Source organism: Gossypium raimondii, chromosome 1 (genome assembly GCF_025698545.1).
Source record: "Gossypium raimondii isolate GPD5lz chromosome 1, ASM2569854v1, whole genome shotgun sequence".
Lineage (NCBI taxonomy): Eukaryota > Viridiplantae > Streptophyta > Magnoliopsida > Malvales > Malvaceae > Gossypium > Gossypium raimondii.
Window position 1 is genome coordinate 599305 of NC_068565.1, and position 15411 is coordinate 614715.

General features: G+C 33.0%; 3 protein-coding genes across 4 annotated transcripts; 2 read left to right on the plus strand and 1 right to left on the minus strand.

The window, feature by feature from the left end:
- Nucleotides 1-1734: 1734 nt before the first annotated feature.
- Nucleotides 1735-3615, plus strand: LOC105773389 (transcription factor MYB44). Its single transcript, XM_012595230.2, has one exon. It carries the CDS (start codon nt 2493-2495, stop codon nt 3249-3251), a length of 759 nt encoding a protein of 252 aa, XP_012450684.1. The 5' UTR covers nt 1735-2492; the 3' UTR covers nt 3252-3615.
- A 1739-nt stretch (nt 3616-5354) lies between these two features.
- LOC105773374 (uncharacterized) lies at nt 5355-11129 on the plus strand. Of its 2 annotated transcripts, XM_052628984.1 has the most exons (11): nt 5355-5439; nt 5526-5655; nt 6677-6744; nt 7293-7318; nt 7889-7979; nt 8344-8439; nt 9046-9114; nt 9255-9313; nt 9410-9532; nt 10183-10254; nt 10308-11129. In XM_052628984.1, exons 1-11 carry the CDS (start codon nt 5381-5383, stop codon nt 10370-10372), a joined length of 858 nt encoding a protein of 285 aa, XP_052484944.1. In that variant the 5' UTR covers nt 5355-5380; the 3' UTR covers nt 10373-11129. The 2 variants fall into 2 exon arrangements, with proteins under 2 accessions (XP_052484944.1, XP_052484943.1); XM_052628983.1 differs by lacking the exon at nt 6677-6744 and having other exon boundaries at nt 5358-5655; nt 10183-11129.
- Nucleotides 11130-11521: 392 nt separating this feature from the next.
- Nucleotides 11522-15162, minus strand: LOC105773360 (RNA pseudouridine synthase 4, mitochondrial). The gene is made up of 10 exons (XM_012595163.2): nt 14747-15162; nt 14551-14622; nt 13554-13691; nt 13411-13458; nt 13247-13327; nt 12743-12856; nt 12531-12632; nt 12295-12409; nt 12170-12216; nt 11522-12091 (listed from the first exon to the last, which is right to left on the minus strand). The coding sequence occupies exons 1-10, from the start codon at nt 15107-15109 to the stop codon at nt 11732-11734; spliced, it is 1440 nt and encodes a 479-aa protein (XP_012450617.1). The 5' UTR covers nt 15110-15162; the 3' UTR covers nt 11522-11731.
- Between the last annotated feature and the right edge of the window lie 249 nt (nt 15163-15411).

Sequence of the window (15411 nt, forward strand, 5' to 3'; positions counted from 1 at the left end):
CGACTTTGAAAAATCACCAAAAATTGTGAAAGTTGAATTAGATGTTGAATAAGATATGAAATTAAATCTTATTGAGTCTAGTTTTACATTGAAGAAATGCTGTAAACAAGAAAATTTCATATTATGAGATATTTGAATTTTTATGAGACAGAGTCAGAGTGATTTCAGAATCCCCTATTCTGAATTTGGAAAATCATTAAAATTTTTCTAAAAACAATTAAGGGTTATAATTTATATGTTTAAAATTATTAATGAGTCTATTTTCAATAGAAACTATCGATAATTAATTTTTAGTGAAGAAGAGTCGAAACTGTCAGACAGCAGAACATGGATGACTTTAAAGAATAAAATGTACTTATTGGCTAAACTATAAATTCTGAAAATTTTATGGTAAGAAGATATGTGAGTGTAGTTTCAAATAAATTTAGCGGATCTTAATTCGGAGTTCCGTAGCTCAATATATAAATAATTTAATGACTATGACTCGTGTGGACTGCTTTGATATGAACAAAGTAAATAGTGGAATTATGTGCAATTATTCTGTAAACTCCGGTAACATCCTATAACCCTGTTCCGGTGAACGATGTGGGTTAGGGGTGTTACAGGCATGACCAGTTTGACTACCGTTTTGATTCTGAAAACCTTGATAATGAACTTGAATTTAACAAAATAATTTAAACAGTGTTAACTTTTGGATCTCGATTATAAAATCTAATAAGTAAAATGACTAAATTCCTGAAAATAAAATTACAAAGACCAAATTCTAAATTTATGAAAAGTAAAATAACTTATGGGATCTTTTAACATTTGTTTAATTATTGTTGAATCAGTAGTCAAATCCATTTAACCAAGAATCGATGATCTAACTAGTTCAATCATTAGCCAAATTTTAAAACATTGATTTTTAGTCTTTGTACTCTATGTAACTTGCACATTTAGTTCAATTTTAGTCACCATACTTTTCGAAATTATAAATTTTAGTTTTGATATTTTTAAAATCTTGAAATTTTAGTCCTATCTCAAGTGGTAGAAATTAAATATGTTTGGTCAAACTCTAGTATTAGTAGTGTTCTCTACGTAGAGTTGTTGATTTAGCACTATTTTCCAATTAGGACGTTTACAATCATTATATTTTTAATTCCAAAATTTGGTGTAAACGATAATCATTAAGTTTGTTGATTGGGTTCTTATGAGTAATATGTGGAAATAATAGGTAACATGGCATTATATAAGATTGAGTTTTTCTATGACTAGGTCGGTCATAGGTAAATCAATTGAGTATGATATATTTTGTCTAAATTATCGTAACTCAATAACAAATTATATCAATGTCATGATTTGAATAAATTTTAATGTCTCAAGACTAACTTGGAGCAATTTTTAGTAGATGGACTAAAATGAAATTTACATAGAATTATAAGACTCATGGTAAACATTGACCCTTTTTTATGAATGTTACCTAAAATTAACAAGCTAATATAACATTACAAACGTGATAATATGCTTGTAACATTAAATTTTGGAAATGGTAAAATTTAATTAAATGAATTTAACGTTTACTATTCCAATCAGATTAAAATTTTCAAATCCAAAAATACAAAGACTAAATATGATAAAATTAAAGTACACAAACTAAATCTGTGACTTATGTCTAATACAAAGACGGTTAAAATATGTTTATAGTCCCTGTATTTTTAAAATTTAAGAATTTATTCCATGCACTTGTATTTTCAAGAATTTGTTCTTACTTTTCAAATTTCAAAATTAGGTCTAATTGTTAATATTGTTATTTTTTGTTAAATTTAGGTTAATTACAAAATCTTTTTTAATTACATAGCTACCGCAACAACTTGTTTAACAAAAAAAAAGTATTAACATTTAGACCTGAAATTTGAAATCTAAAAAGTAGAGAGATTAGTTTCGTAGGAATACAAGCACAAGGACTAAATTTTCAAAATTTAAAAAGTACAAGGACTATAGGCACATTTTAACCAACAAATATCAATAAAATTTTATTAAAATCCTTCCCACAACCTTAACGAATAACGATCCAGAACTGAAAAAACGACAAAAACGAATTAAAAAAAAAATCCCCACAAATTTCTCCTCAAATTCTCGCGATTTACTCACTTACCAGCGCCTCATCTACCATTTCCCATATCAGTAACTTCCAGAACTGTACGAGTCAAATCAGGAAACTACCGTTTTGAAATTCCTATGTTACCCCCAAGATTTTGTTAAGATTCGCATAATTTCAGTCATTACCTACGTGGCAACCCCGAAACGTATTACAGCTGTATTAGCTTCCAAACGGTTACTGGTCAATACCAGTGCCATTAAGGCTTATTACCTGTATTACTTTACCGGCCCTATCAGTTACCTGTACCTATCCCGTTTAAAAACCCTCCTTTCTTCTTCTTCCTTTACAAATAGATTTAAATCGCAGGCGCCGGAGAATAACCAACGAAGACCGCCGTCGGAATTTGGATTTAATGGGTCAGGATATTGATCGGGTACGGGGACCATGGAGTCCTGAGGAGGATGAATTGTTGAGGAAGTTGGTGCAGCGGTATGGTCCGAGGAACTGGACGGTGATTTCGACGTCGATTCCCGGTCGATCGGGGAAATCGTGTAGATTGCGGTGGTGTAATCAGCTTTCGCCGGAAGTAGAGCACCGTGCCTTCACGGCGGAGGAAGATCGGATTATTAGGAAAGCGCATGCCTTGTACGGGAACAAGTGGGCGACCATCGCGAGATTACTGAACGGGCGTACGGACAACGCCGTTAAGAATCACTGGAACTCGACGTTGAAGCGTAAGTTTATCGAGGATTCGGAATCGGAGAAAAAACCAGCTAAATCGCCGAGGACGGCGAGTAGTAGTAGTCCGTCGCGTTCTGACGCGAACGATTTAGGACTCGGTGTCGTTGCCGATGAGTTGAGTCAGTGCTCTCGTGTTTCGACTAAGCTTACACTCCGAAGTTCTTGGAACGAATCGGTCGATTTGAACAACGATGATGATCACTTGTCGAAAGAAAATGACTTGAAATTAACATCAGAAAAGCACGAGAATGATTCGTCGGCGACGGTGGCGGCGGCAATGCTTCCACCGGAAATATTGGCGGCGGCAATGCTTCCACCGGAAATATTGGCGGCGATAAAGGAGATGATTAAGAAAGAAGTGAGGGGTTACATGGAAGAGTTTGGATTTAGAAGTGAAAGCGTGAAGAATGCCATTGGAAATATTGAATAAAGGGAAATTTGAAGGTTTAATTCCAAAATTGGCCCTCAAAGCATACCACTTTTCTCATTTAAGTACCTAATTTTTTGCCAAAATGATACTTAAACTATCAATTTCATCTCATTTCACCCTTGAAAATGTAACACTTCCAATAAAAAAATGTCACATGTCATGTTTTTATTGGTTGATATCGGGGTAAAATGAGACTAGATTTAATAGTTTAAGTACAATTTTTGACAAAAAAATGTACCTAAGTGTAAATATGGTATAGTTTAAGGATCAATTTTATATTTTGATTAATAAAGCGGGATCTAAAATGACGACAACAAAAACAAAAGAGAAAACTTTAAGGATGTATAAACATAAAACGAAACACAAAGGGACCAAATTGGCAAAATTTTAAATAGTTTTACCTTTCTTTCGGGAGAAAATTTTTCAGTTTGTACCATATAGGTTTTAACATTTGATTCGATAAATTTAATTGAAAATTTACATAGATTTTGGTTTGGATAATGATTTGAATAATAGTGTTGAGTTGAGATTTTATCAAAAATATAATTCAATGATTAAATTTTTTGGATAAACTATAAAAATAGCTACTTTTGTTTGCCTCAGTTTAATTTTAGTCACTTATGTTTGAAATGTTACATTTTAGTCACTTACGTTATCGTTTTGTCACGTAGTGTTCACTCTACCGTTACGCTCTGTTACCTCCCTAACAATGGTTTTACGTGGCAGTCCAAATGAGTTTTAAATGCCAACTTAGATGTCCTACTTGGCAGTCCAAATTAAATTTATTTAATTAAAAATCTATTTTCATCTCAACAACTGGACATCCAAGTTGGCATTTAAAACTCATTTGGACTGCCGTTAGGCAGGTAACGGAGTTTAACAGTAGAGTGACCACTTCGTAACAAAACGATAACATAAGTGACTAAAACGTAATATTTCAAACATAAGTGACTAAAATATAATCTGAGGCAAACAAAAGTGACTATTTTTGTAGTTTACCCAAATCTTTTATTCATTAATTGAATTTTACAATTATTGAGTTTCAATTAAATTATATGTTTTTAAAATTATTTTATTTTTTATTAATTAAAATATTTTATTTTAAAATAAACGATAAACTAAATTGATTTGGATATATAAGAAAATCGATTAAATATATATAATAAAATCTGATTTTGATGAAAGAATTTATATAAACTTTATTTTATTTAAATTTAAAATAATTAAAAGTATATGATGATCTAATTTTATATTTATTTCGCATTTATATTACTTTTTAATAATAATTATATGTATTTTCTTATATATATATATATATTTTGTGGCGAGTGGATTTTCGCTAAAAATGAGTGATCTAGAGGATGAAATGTTTGAGTGATTGGCAATCCAATAATCAGGCAGTAAAGGATTGTCTGGACATTTAGGTAGAGAATATGTCAATTGTTGTAGGCTAAGAGGTAAGCATAAGGACGTCCATAGGTAGCTCTTAGGTGTTTCTTGTAGGCTAAGGGTATAGCAATTTTAAATATATAAAGAGTAAATTACATCAGTAGTGAATTAACTATTAATATTTTTTTGTCACCCAACAATCAAAAGTTATAAAATGGTTACTTAATTATTCAGTTTTATCTTTTCTAGTCTTAAACTGATTAGATGGTAATGGCAGCACCTTTTAAAATTGGTATAATAACTACTTTAATCTTAAATATTTATATATTGTATTAATTTAGTCTTGCTTCTAAAAAATTAACTCTTAGCATTTACACATTGTGTAATTTAGTATCTGAGTTTAATACTTTTCTACTGTAACATGTGTTTTCTTGTCTAATATAATAGATTTATTTGACAAAAATTATATGTTTTAATAATTGAAGAAAACAATGTCATAATTTAAATTTTAAAGTTAATTTGATAAAATACAAATGACTGCTATAAATAGATAAGTCAAGTCAAGTCGGACCGGAGCAAGATACAAATCTAAAAACCCTCTCAAATGGTCCGTTTTAATATTAAAAAATCATGGAAAATAATATATTTATAATTAAATATATAAATATATATAAACATCAATATAAAATTATTTGTATTTTTTTATTTTTAATAAGTAAACATATATATAAATATAACCGATGTCGGCTCGGCTTGCTTACTGGTCGTCGTTTTTACGTTTCCGTCTTCTCATTTTCAAGTAAGCGAGATTCAGAAGAGCTGTGAGCAGATATATATATATATACATGATATATACAGCTAAAAGAGATTCAAAACGATTTACAGATCAAACAGCAAATCGAACAGCTACAAAAATTCAAGCAATATGTTACCGACGGTTAGCAAAACGCGGTCGTCGATCTCCACATCACGTCCTAACGCCATGTTCCCTCAGTATCTCCGTCGAATCGTCAAGGTACGATCTCTTTTCGCTTTCGTTGGATCTTGATCCTCATTTTCATCTTATCTTTTTATATATATAGTTCGATTCCTGATCCAATTATGAAATTTCCTCGGTTTTGCTGTCATTTCCTGATGCCTGTTTGCTGGAATTCACAAATTTGAATCGTAATGTATGTATTTTTTTTGTTACTGTTTTGAATTTGAGGATTTAGTTGTCGGTAATGCCTGGCATCCAGGAGTAGATTTAAGTTTTTGGAAGTGATAAGAGAAAGTAAACAGTGACAGTTTTTTCGTACGGGAAATATGTTCGAGTAACTGTAGCTGGATTATTTCTCTTCGAAATCTCTAGTAGTTAGTAATTGAAATTTGACTTTTGATATAGTTCTTTGCAGTGTTAAATTTGACCGCTCACGTGTAAGGGTGTAATTGATCTGAGCCGAATCCAAATGCAAGTAAATTCAAGCTCAAGCTCAACTTGAAATTTGGAGTTGGATACTTGACTTGAGCTCAATCAAACATTATTTTTAAGCTTGAGTTTGACTTGAGATGTAATTGAGCTACTCAAGCTCGAACTTGATTAAGCTTGTACATATTCAAGCTTAAGCTCGAACTCAGCTCAATAATTACGCTTAGGGCTAATGATATATTAAAAACAATAACCTAATTTAATAATATAAAAATATTTACAATATATATTAAAAATGAAAAGCTCGGTTCAACTCAATAAATAGCTCGAGCTGCTCGAGGCTCAAGCTCAGCTTGATAATTATAAGATTTAGTTTTAGGTTTTTTTTCGAGTTAAGCTTGAGTAGTTTGCGAGATAATTTATCTAAGTTTTTAGTTTTGAGCCTTCCTAGGTGGATTGATGTCAAATGTGAAGTCTTACTTTTTTCCTTTTTTACGTATTGTTATTTCTTTGACCAAGATTTGGTATAGCCGCATCTAATAAGTTCATCTCCATTGTGTTCCCTATGATCGTCTTTCTCAATATGGTCGCTTTATCCCATCATGTTCCTTTTTCCTTGTTCATGTAGTGGCAACAAATGGATATTGAATATACATTCTGGCAAATGCTTCATCTATGTACTGCACCAAAGATTGTGTAAGTACTCAGCCATAATCATCAATCCACTTGTTTTCCATTGTTTCCGTATTTTCATTATCATCTGGTTAGTGGTTACTGATACTAGTCTAAGTTCATATAGTTCCACCAATAGAAGGCAAGTACCTTAACACACCATTTTGTGCTGACTAAAGTTTTTCTTCTTTTTTGTCATTGCTCGCCTTGCATACGGCTTCAGAGATTCTTGAAATGAAATTTCAACTACTAATCCACTTTATCTCAGAAAGCTTTGAGCATTTACCATTTATTATTTTTTGCTCCAGAATTGTTACTTCTTAATTTTGATTATGCCTTTTGCTTGGTTACAGATATAAGATTTAGTCATATTGCTCTCTTTTATAGCACTACAGGAACCTTTCTTTTCTTTGGTTGGCTTCATGCATATTAAGTGTTCTTTTTAGTCTTTATTTGCGGAATGAGTGAAAGGGATTATATGCAGGAAAAGAAAAGGTATTTTGAGTTTGGAAATGTGTTTTTCTAATTAATTTTTGTTCTATTGTGTATATGGATTTCTATGTTGGATGCAGCTATCAGCACACAAAGTATCACAACCGTAAGTAATTTCTGTTAAATGAATGTGTTTTTTATCTGTTTATGCCGAGTTGGAGGACCAGTGTTGTTAATCACAGGATGCCTTTTTCTTTTCTCAAGAGGAATGCTGACTGCAATAATAGTTTGTCAATTGACACTTGATGCTTATACTGCCGACAATTAGCTCGCATTAGTCTAAATTGTTGTGCACACTGTATGTACTATTTTATGATAGCTGCCATCATCTTTGGCAAGCCTTTAAGGCTGTATGTGCTTTAATAAATTGAAAAATTGATTCAGTGCATGTTTGACTGATTTGTAACCTTAAGTATCAAGTGGTTAATTGAATGTGAATGTAGTTTGTAACTGCAGTGAGCCCTCAGGTCTCCCATACCCCCTAGCACATTAAAAGCACGATTAAGTCGATTAGAATACGGTAGTATTAGGTAATTTGTATAAACGTTAGAACTAATAGGTAAATATAGATTTTTCTTTTTCCTTTTGGTTTTTAAGTTTCATGTTCATGAACGCATTAAATTCTTTCCTTGATCTCATGATTTTGAAAACTTGTTTATTTTTATTTTTGGTTCAGAAACCAAGAACCAATGGGCACGTGACGACCCCGCTTTTGTTGTAATCTGCAGCCTTCTTTTGGCAGTTGCAACAGTAGCTTATTGTGCTGCGTAAGTTTCTTTTACAATTTTAAACATCGCTGCATTTAACAAAAATAGATTGCTAACCACTGGTACTTTAAAATTGCTCCCTGCCTTGACATTGATGAGGATTCTGGATTTGTAATTAGCCTTAGATAAATCTTTTTAACACCGAATTGGCATGCATATGGTGCTTATATGGTATATTTGTTCTAAGGTTTTCTTAGATTTCACTCTTCAGCATAGTGAGAGTTCTAAGTTCTTCCGAGTAATTCTCTGGCTGGCTCAAATATTGCACTATATATCGGAATTCTTTCACTTTATCTGTTTCCATTGTACCATCAAATATTTTATAGACCTCGTCTTGTAATGTTTTGCTGTCTTCTCTATACAGGTATGATCACAGTGCTGCACATGCTGTTTCTGTAGTTATTACAGTATCGCTTTTCCATTTTTTACTTGCTGGAATACTCCTGGCAACATGTTGTTGGTAAGAGCCAATACCTCTTTGTTTTTAGATCTGGAGCTATTATATCTTAGAAAAAAATGTATGCTACACTTTTTTATCTCTAAATCGGCTTTAGTTCCACACATCTGTCTGATAATTAGAATGTTAATCGAGTTAGTGACCATTGTTCTTTCTGAAAGTCCAGTTGCTATTAAAAGTAGACATATATCTGTGGTTGATATTTTAATGTCCGGTTTTTCTTTTTAAATTAGTCTCAGGCTGGACCAGTATGCTATACTTGTTTCAGTTTCACTGTTTTTATGTGGTTTAAGCTTTGTGAAATATAGTTATGGTTGCAGATAGGCCTGGAAGTGGTTCGTTGTCTAGAAGACATTACTGTTACGAAAGGGCGTGAATACTTTAGAAATCCAAGGATTTGGTAGCCAGAAGTAAATCAATTACCTTTATTTCGAGGCTATACCATTTACATTCTAAGCTCCCATCGTATGTCTTCCTTCAGTAAATAAAAAGTTTCAAAAGAACTGCAAGACAACGTTAAGAATGTGTACGACAATGCTGCGAACCTCTGCTGATAGGCATAATAAAAGCTCGCTTTAATTTCTTACTAGCACGTTACGACAAATGCAGGTTCCTGACAAATGCTTATCTTCGGAAAGAGGCTCCAAATACTTGCGTGGTTGAACAACGGGTTGAATGGCAAGTCTGGTGACTTCTTCCTAACCTTCCACAAATTTAATTATCTACATGAGTGAGCTGTTTGTGTCAGTTCTATTCTTCATTGATCAATGTTCATCAATACTCATCCATTGCTAACTCTGGTTTTCCTTTGCTTGCAGGCTATATGCGTTCGATCTGCATTGCAATTCTTTCTTCCCAATGTTTGTAATGCTTTACGGTAATTTTACAGTTAATGACCCGTTCGGCTCTTTCATGCATAATTTCAATCCCTAAACGGATCGATAAGTATGACTAATATTTCGGTTTTTGGCAGTAATACATTATTTTCTCTCACCACTTCTTGTTGCCCACGGTTTCATATCTGCACTACTATCAAACCTGCTTTTCATGGTGGCAGCATCTTACCATCACTACCTCAACTTCTTAGGTTATGACGGTAATTTCGTGCCTTTTTTTTTCTTTGGGTAAACTATATTAGCAGTCACCCAACTATTAGTAAATTTGTTTTTTGGTCACTCAACTATGAAAAATTATAAAATAGTCATCCAACTATTCTAGTCACCAGCTAGCTAGCTAACAATGGCAACTTTTAAAATTAGCATAATAACAACTTTAACCCTCAATATTTATAAATTATGTCAATTTAGTCTCGGTTCTAAAAGAATTTACCCTTAACATATACGCATTGTGAAATTAGTCTATCTTGGACTTTTTGGATGTTTATATTTCTTGTATATTTTCAATCGAATTTAGCTAATAAATTTGTTTTTTTTTAGCTTTTTAGGTGAAAGGGTCACAAAGAAAAGTAAAACCGCAAAAAAGACTAAATTACTGAATGTGTAAAGGTTGAGGGCTAAATTTGCTATTATGTCAAATCTAAAAGCTGTCAAGACTACCTGATGACCAAAAAAGACATAATTGAATAGTTATATAACTATTTTGTAACTTTTCATAATTTGGTGACCAAAAAATAAATTTACTAATAGTTAGTTAACTACTAGTGTAGTTTACTCTTTCTCTTTTCCGTGTTCGGTGTTAATAGCAGTGAAGTCTCTTCAAAACTTGATATATTTATTGTGCTTACAGTACTTCCCTTTTTGAAAAGAACAACATTTTTCCTCTACCCGATCGGCATCGTTATCATTCTATCCCCTATCTGTAAGTTTCAACATGCTATCTTCTTTTTTTATTCCTTTTTGTCCGTGCTGCAGTGATTTTAAGCGGATTCAACCCTTCAAGATATTTTATGAACATATACTGTAGCCGAACGTTATGATTTTCGAATCGTTCGGAATAGCAGGAGTTTTAAAGGTCAGTGACTAGTTTTTGACATGGGGAAATTACATTAGTAGTCACCCACTTTGATATTTTTCTTTTTATTTGTCACCCAACTATAAGAAGTTAGAAAATGGTCATCCAACCATGAAAAGTTACAAAATGAGTATTCAACTATTCAACTTTGTCTTTTTTTGGTTACCCAACTATCTTGGATTTTTCAGTGTTTCCACTTTTAACTTAACCACCATAAAAGACAAAATTGAATAGTTGAGTGACCTTTGTAATTTTTCATAGTTAAATGATAAAAAAGAAAAAAAAACTATAATTGGGTGACTAGTAATGTTGTTTACCCTTTTATATTGCATTAATGTTTAGAAGGCTTTAATAATTTGCATACATATAAAAAAGAAGAAAAAGTTAACCTCAGGTGAAGAAAACTGCCTTCGAAGCTTTTGTTAAATGTTCTTTACTTATCAGTACGAGCAGAAAATTAGAACCAAATGAAATTTAGGTTAGGAAAATGATTTTCAGTGATCAAATGGAGATATATTTTGTTATTAATGTATATTGGGTTCCTAATTCGAAAACGAGTATGTGTCTTCCATGGATACTAATTTGTTAAAAGATATTTCATGTATTTTAAAGATCCTATATCTATGATTGAATTGTGTTGGACACGTTTGATTTTCATCCTTGTATCTTATTAGTATAAATTCTTATGTTATCCGAATTCAGAGACGAGTTACGGATGCAAATGTTGGGAATGGTTTTCTTTTCTTTTCTTTTTAAATGAAAAATAAATAAAAATTCATATTTGTCTCTTATTAATTCCATTGTGTTATATTTAAGTTTAATATATTATTTGATGCGGTATTCAATTTGATATTTATTTTAATCTCAATTTGATACTTAAATTTAATTTTAGTGTCCAATTTAGTACTCAAATCAAACATTACGTCACATAATGAATATTTAACTTTGTGTACTCCATTTAAAACATAGATACTTAATTGAAACAAAAGAATAACTTAAGTATCAAATTAAGAAAAGAGAAATTTAATATCAGATCGAAACTCAAATACCAAATAATATATTAACCCTTCTATCTAATGTTATTTTGGATTTGGAGATAATATAAATATAGAGATATCTTAGATTTAGAATATCATTTCTATGTCCGAATATATGTCGGACAAAATGAAAAATTAGAATGCAAGTATATATAATAAATAATTAAGAATTATTAAAACTATATAAATATGTATATATATAAATAAATAAAAAATTATCTTCCAAAGCAAGGCATAGGAAAATGATGGCAAAATTGTAAGCTTATAAGATCCTAGTTTTTTAGTTCTCAAGAATTCAAGATATCCCAACTCTTTTGCATGTATGAAGGCAATGGAGCAACTATTTTCAGGCTTTTGAGCTTTGAAAGATCATCATCCGTAAACGATTTCGGATTTCGCAATACCTGAGAAACATTCGGTAAGATCATTTCCCGACAATGAAGATGAAGACGAAGGTGTTTTTCCGAAATGCTTCCGCTATCCATGTTGAGTCCGAAAGGGAGCATGTTTTCCTTTGCTACCTTCTCGTTTGAGTTCTTTCTTAGGTCTGACTCAGCCAGATTTTGGAACCTTCTATGAGCTTGCCACCCATATTTGTAGTCTCCAACAATCGGTGTTCCCAGTACCTCGGCACAGTGTACTCGAAGCTAGAGCAAACAGTAGAGACTGGTTTATAAAATCGAAAGTGACAAAAATTAATGAAATAGTTTGGCTTCGATACAAACTTGGTGCTTTCTACCAGTGAGAGGAGACAGTTCTAACCATGTGAACCCTGCATTAAGATAACTAAGCATAAGAGGGTATGCAATGCCGAAGTCGGATTTTGAAACAAGCGTTACAATGATGTTACCATGTGTTGATGTTTTAATGACACGATACTCTGTAATTGCACGCTGAGATGACAAAATCGTGTTATTGTGTTCAAAGACAGTGATTCGATCGGATTTCCCGTCATCCACCACCACCTACAACCAGCAGAAACTGAGACTTGTTTGGTAAATGCATATAATTCAAAGCATCCGCGGTGACTAAGGATCTTTAATAGTTCAAACATGAAGATAACCTCGAATCGAAGATTATTCAAACCTTTCGAAGTGGAGCTGAAATTGTTCCCTTGGGGCGCCTTGGAGATCCGATAACGAGTGCCCAATACCTCTTCTGCAAGACTCTTTTCTCGTTGTCAGAGTCCTTAAAACATAACGGACTAAAGTTAGCCATAACCAGACCGACAATATTGCCGTTCTACTGATATGTACGATATCCGAAAGGGAAAGCAAGCTTAGACAAAAGAAAGTCACATGTTTCGATGCACCGAGCGTTTCCTCACGGAATACGGAATGAAGAATTGCGGCACTCATTTGAGTTCTCCCCATCACCAATATGCCACTGCAATCTCGGTCGAGCCTGTGCACCTAAGTAACACACAAGAATGTTCACGAAAAAAACACCAGTTCTATATGTATAATGGTATAACATACCATCCGACTACTTCATAACAGTACGGATTACGGAACATGATGAACCAGAGAATCTGAGGTCACAGTGCATCATCTCCAATGCAACTCGAATTACATCCGAGAAACGAACAAATAACAAGGATCACTTATGTTCACTCACCCAGTGAGGCGGTCTCCGACAATCATAACATAACCAGGTGGGCTGCTAAGTCATCTAATCATAACATAGCAGTATGGATTACAGAATATAACAGACCCATAAAATCTGAGCTCACAATGCATCTACAACACAACGACTTCGACCTGAGAATGAATAAATAATAAAGTTCGCTTATGTTCACTCACCAGCCGTGGTGATTCTGAGTAATCATATCGTAACCATGCGGCAGCTAATTCATCTAAACTCCATTTGATGCCAATGCCACCCTGTTTCGAAGTTTAAAAACATAAATTCAAACAAATAAGGAAAACAAATAGGAACAACAAATTAAAAAAGTCCGATGGATTACCTGAACCGGCATTCCCGGAGGCTTATTGAGAACAATAATGGCCGTATCCTAACATCAAACCGAATGTTGGATCGTAAGTTCAGGAACAAGTAAATGAAATAGCTTAATATTTACTACACCGACTTAGTCTAAAATAAGAGAACCTTATATAACTCCAAGCTTCGGATAAAGTTAGATTCTTCATCGGTGCAATCATGTTCGTGTTTCTCCTCCGGAACCTCACGGACACTAATAGGAAGAAAGATTTTATCTCCAATGTTCAATGAATCTTTAGCTCCAACCTTCACACGAAAATAAACTATGTTGATCCGACTCTTATTTCCCTTAAAAGTACTTGTATCATCCAATGCAAAACTAAACATGGGATTTGATATTACCGACTAAAGATCTTCCAAATACATAAATAAATTAAACATACTCAATGAATCTTTAGCTCTAACCTTTACAAGAAAATAGACTATGTCAATCCAACTCTTATTTCACTTAAAGTACTCGTATCCATGCATAACTAAAAAAAATGGGTATGCGATATTATCATCTTAATATCTTCCAAATACACAAAAACTCGAAAAAAGTTAAACATACTTATATCTAACGAATTTTCTGCACTTATAAACCGAGCCCGAATATTAGCAAGCTCGAGCTCGACCTGAAATTTAGAGCTTGATACTCAGCTTAAGCTTGACCGAACATTTATTTTTAAGCTCAAGCTCGGCTCGAGATATAATCAAGCTATTCGAGCAAGCTCGATTAAGCTCATTTATCAATTTTTGTACTCAAGCTTGAACTTTAGCTCAATTAAGCTCATATGTATTAAATCTTGAGCTCAAGCTCAGCTTGAGATATAATCGAACTGCTCAAGCTCGATTCAGCTTTTTTTATCAATTTTTGTACTCTAGCTTGAGCTTTAGCTCATTAAGCTCGTACTTGTTAAAGCTTGAGCTTGAGCTCGACAATTAAGCTTAGGGTTAATAATATGTATCTAGGGCAACAACATAATCTAATAACTCGAATTTAGCTTGATCAATAGCTCGAGCTTAACTCAATAATCACCAAATCAAACTTGAATAGATAGCTAACACCCGTCTGAATCTAAGTACCGTGGAAAATAAAGCTAACTTCAAATAAAATTAAAATTACCCTTTTAAGTTGAATCTTTTGTACTTGACAACCATCATCAGTAACCTCCATGGCTATGGATTCTCTTCGAACCTGTGTGAATAAATGTAAAAGAAAATCTCCTTTCAATTTAAAAAGAAATTTTCTTTTGTTTGGATTAAAAGAAAAATATTTACAAACGAATAAAGAGTTTTAAATTCGATTGAAAAATAAAAACCTGTCTTAAACGAAATAGCTTTTGTACTAGATTTCTAGGCAGCTCCGGGCAGCATTTCAGAACCCACTTCAGCGCCGTCGTTTCATAGGCGGAGGTTTCGGCGGATGTGGCGGATTTCAAATGGTTTTTTCTGGCTAATTTGGCTCCCAGTTCGGAGGCATTGACGGTTTTAGCAAATGGGGGTAGCGTGAACCATTTGCTTTCCTTCTTCTTTTCACTATTTCCCTCATCTGAGAATTCGGTGGTTGTACTGTAGTGTGGTCGGAGATGGTAGATGGCGGCGATGATAAAGCCAGTTCCACCGTCATCGGCGGATAGTTGTGAACGTAAGAGGCGGCGAAGAAGATTGGCGCCAACCAACATCGCCGTTACTTTGGGGTTTTGGGTTTTATGGAAAGGACTAAAATGAGATTTAACTGACGGCAAATGATATATTGGTGCTTAAGCCCAATTGTAAAAAAGCGCAAAATCGTAAACCGAAAAGTTGCAAATTTGTTACTCAATTATTTAGTAAATTTTTATTTTGGTAATTTAATTATAAAAAAATTATAAAATAATCACTTAATTATTTAATTTCATATTTTTTAGTCATCAGCTAACTAACATAAAAATGGAAACATAAAATATTCAAAATAGTTAAATGACCAAAAAGACGAAATTGAATA

Excerpts from the sequence above, each read along its gene's own strand:
- LOC105773374 (XM_052628984.1), top strand. The coding sequence starts at position 5,381 with ATGTCGGCTCGGCTTGCTTACTGGTCGTCGTTTTTACGTTTCCGTCTT. Across the intron at positions 5,656-6,676 it reads ATCTCCGTCGAATCGTCAAG|TGGCAACAAATGGATATTGA; the intron begins GTACGATCTCTT and ends TTGTTCATGTAG. Across the intron at positions 9,115-9,254 it reads GTTGAACAACGGGTTGAATG|GCTATATGCGTTCGATCTGC; the intron begins GCAAGTCTGGTG and ends CTTTGCTTGCAG.
- LOC105773360 (XM_012595163.2), bottom strand. The coding sequence starts at position 15,109 with ATGTTGGTTGGCGCCAATCTTCTTCGCCGCCTCTTACGTTCACAACTA. Across the intron at positions 13,692-14,550 it reads AAAAGATTCAACTTAAAAGG|GTTGGAGCTAAAGATTCATT; the intron begins GTAATTTTAATT and ends TTTCGTGTGAAG. Across the intron at positions 12,410-12,530 it reads TTTCAGCTCCACTTCGAAAG|GTGGTGGTGGATGACGGGAA; the intron begins GTTTGAATAATC and ends TGCTGGTTGTAG.
- LOC105773389 (XM_012595230.2), top strand. The coding sequence starts at position 2,493 with ATGGGTCAGGATATTGATCGGGTACGGGGACCATGGAGTCCTGAGGAG.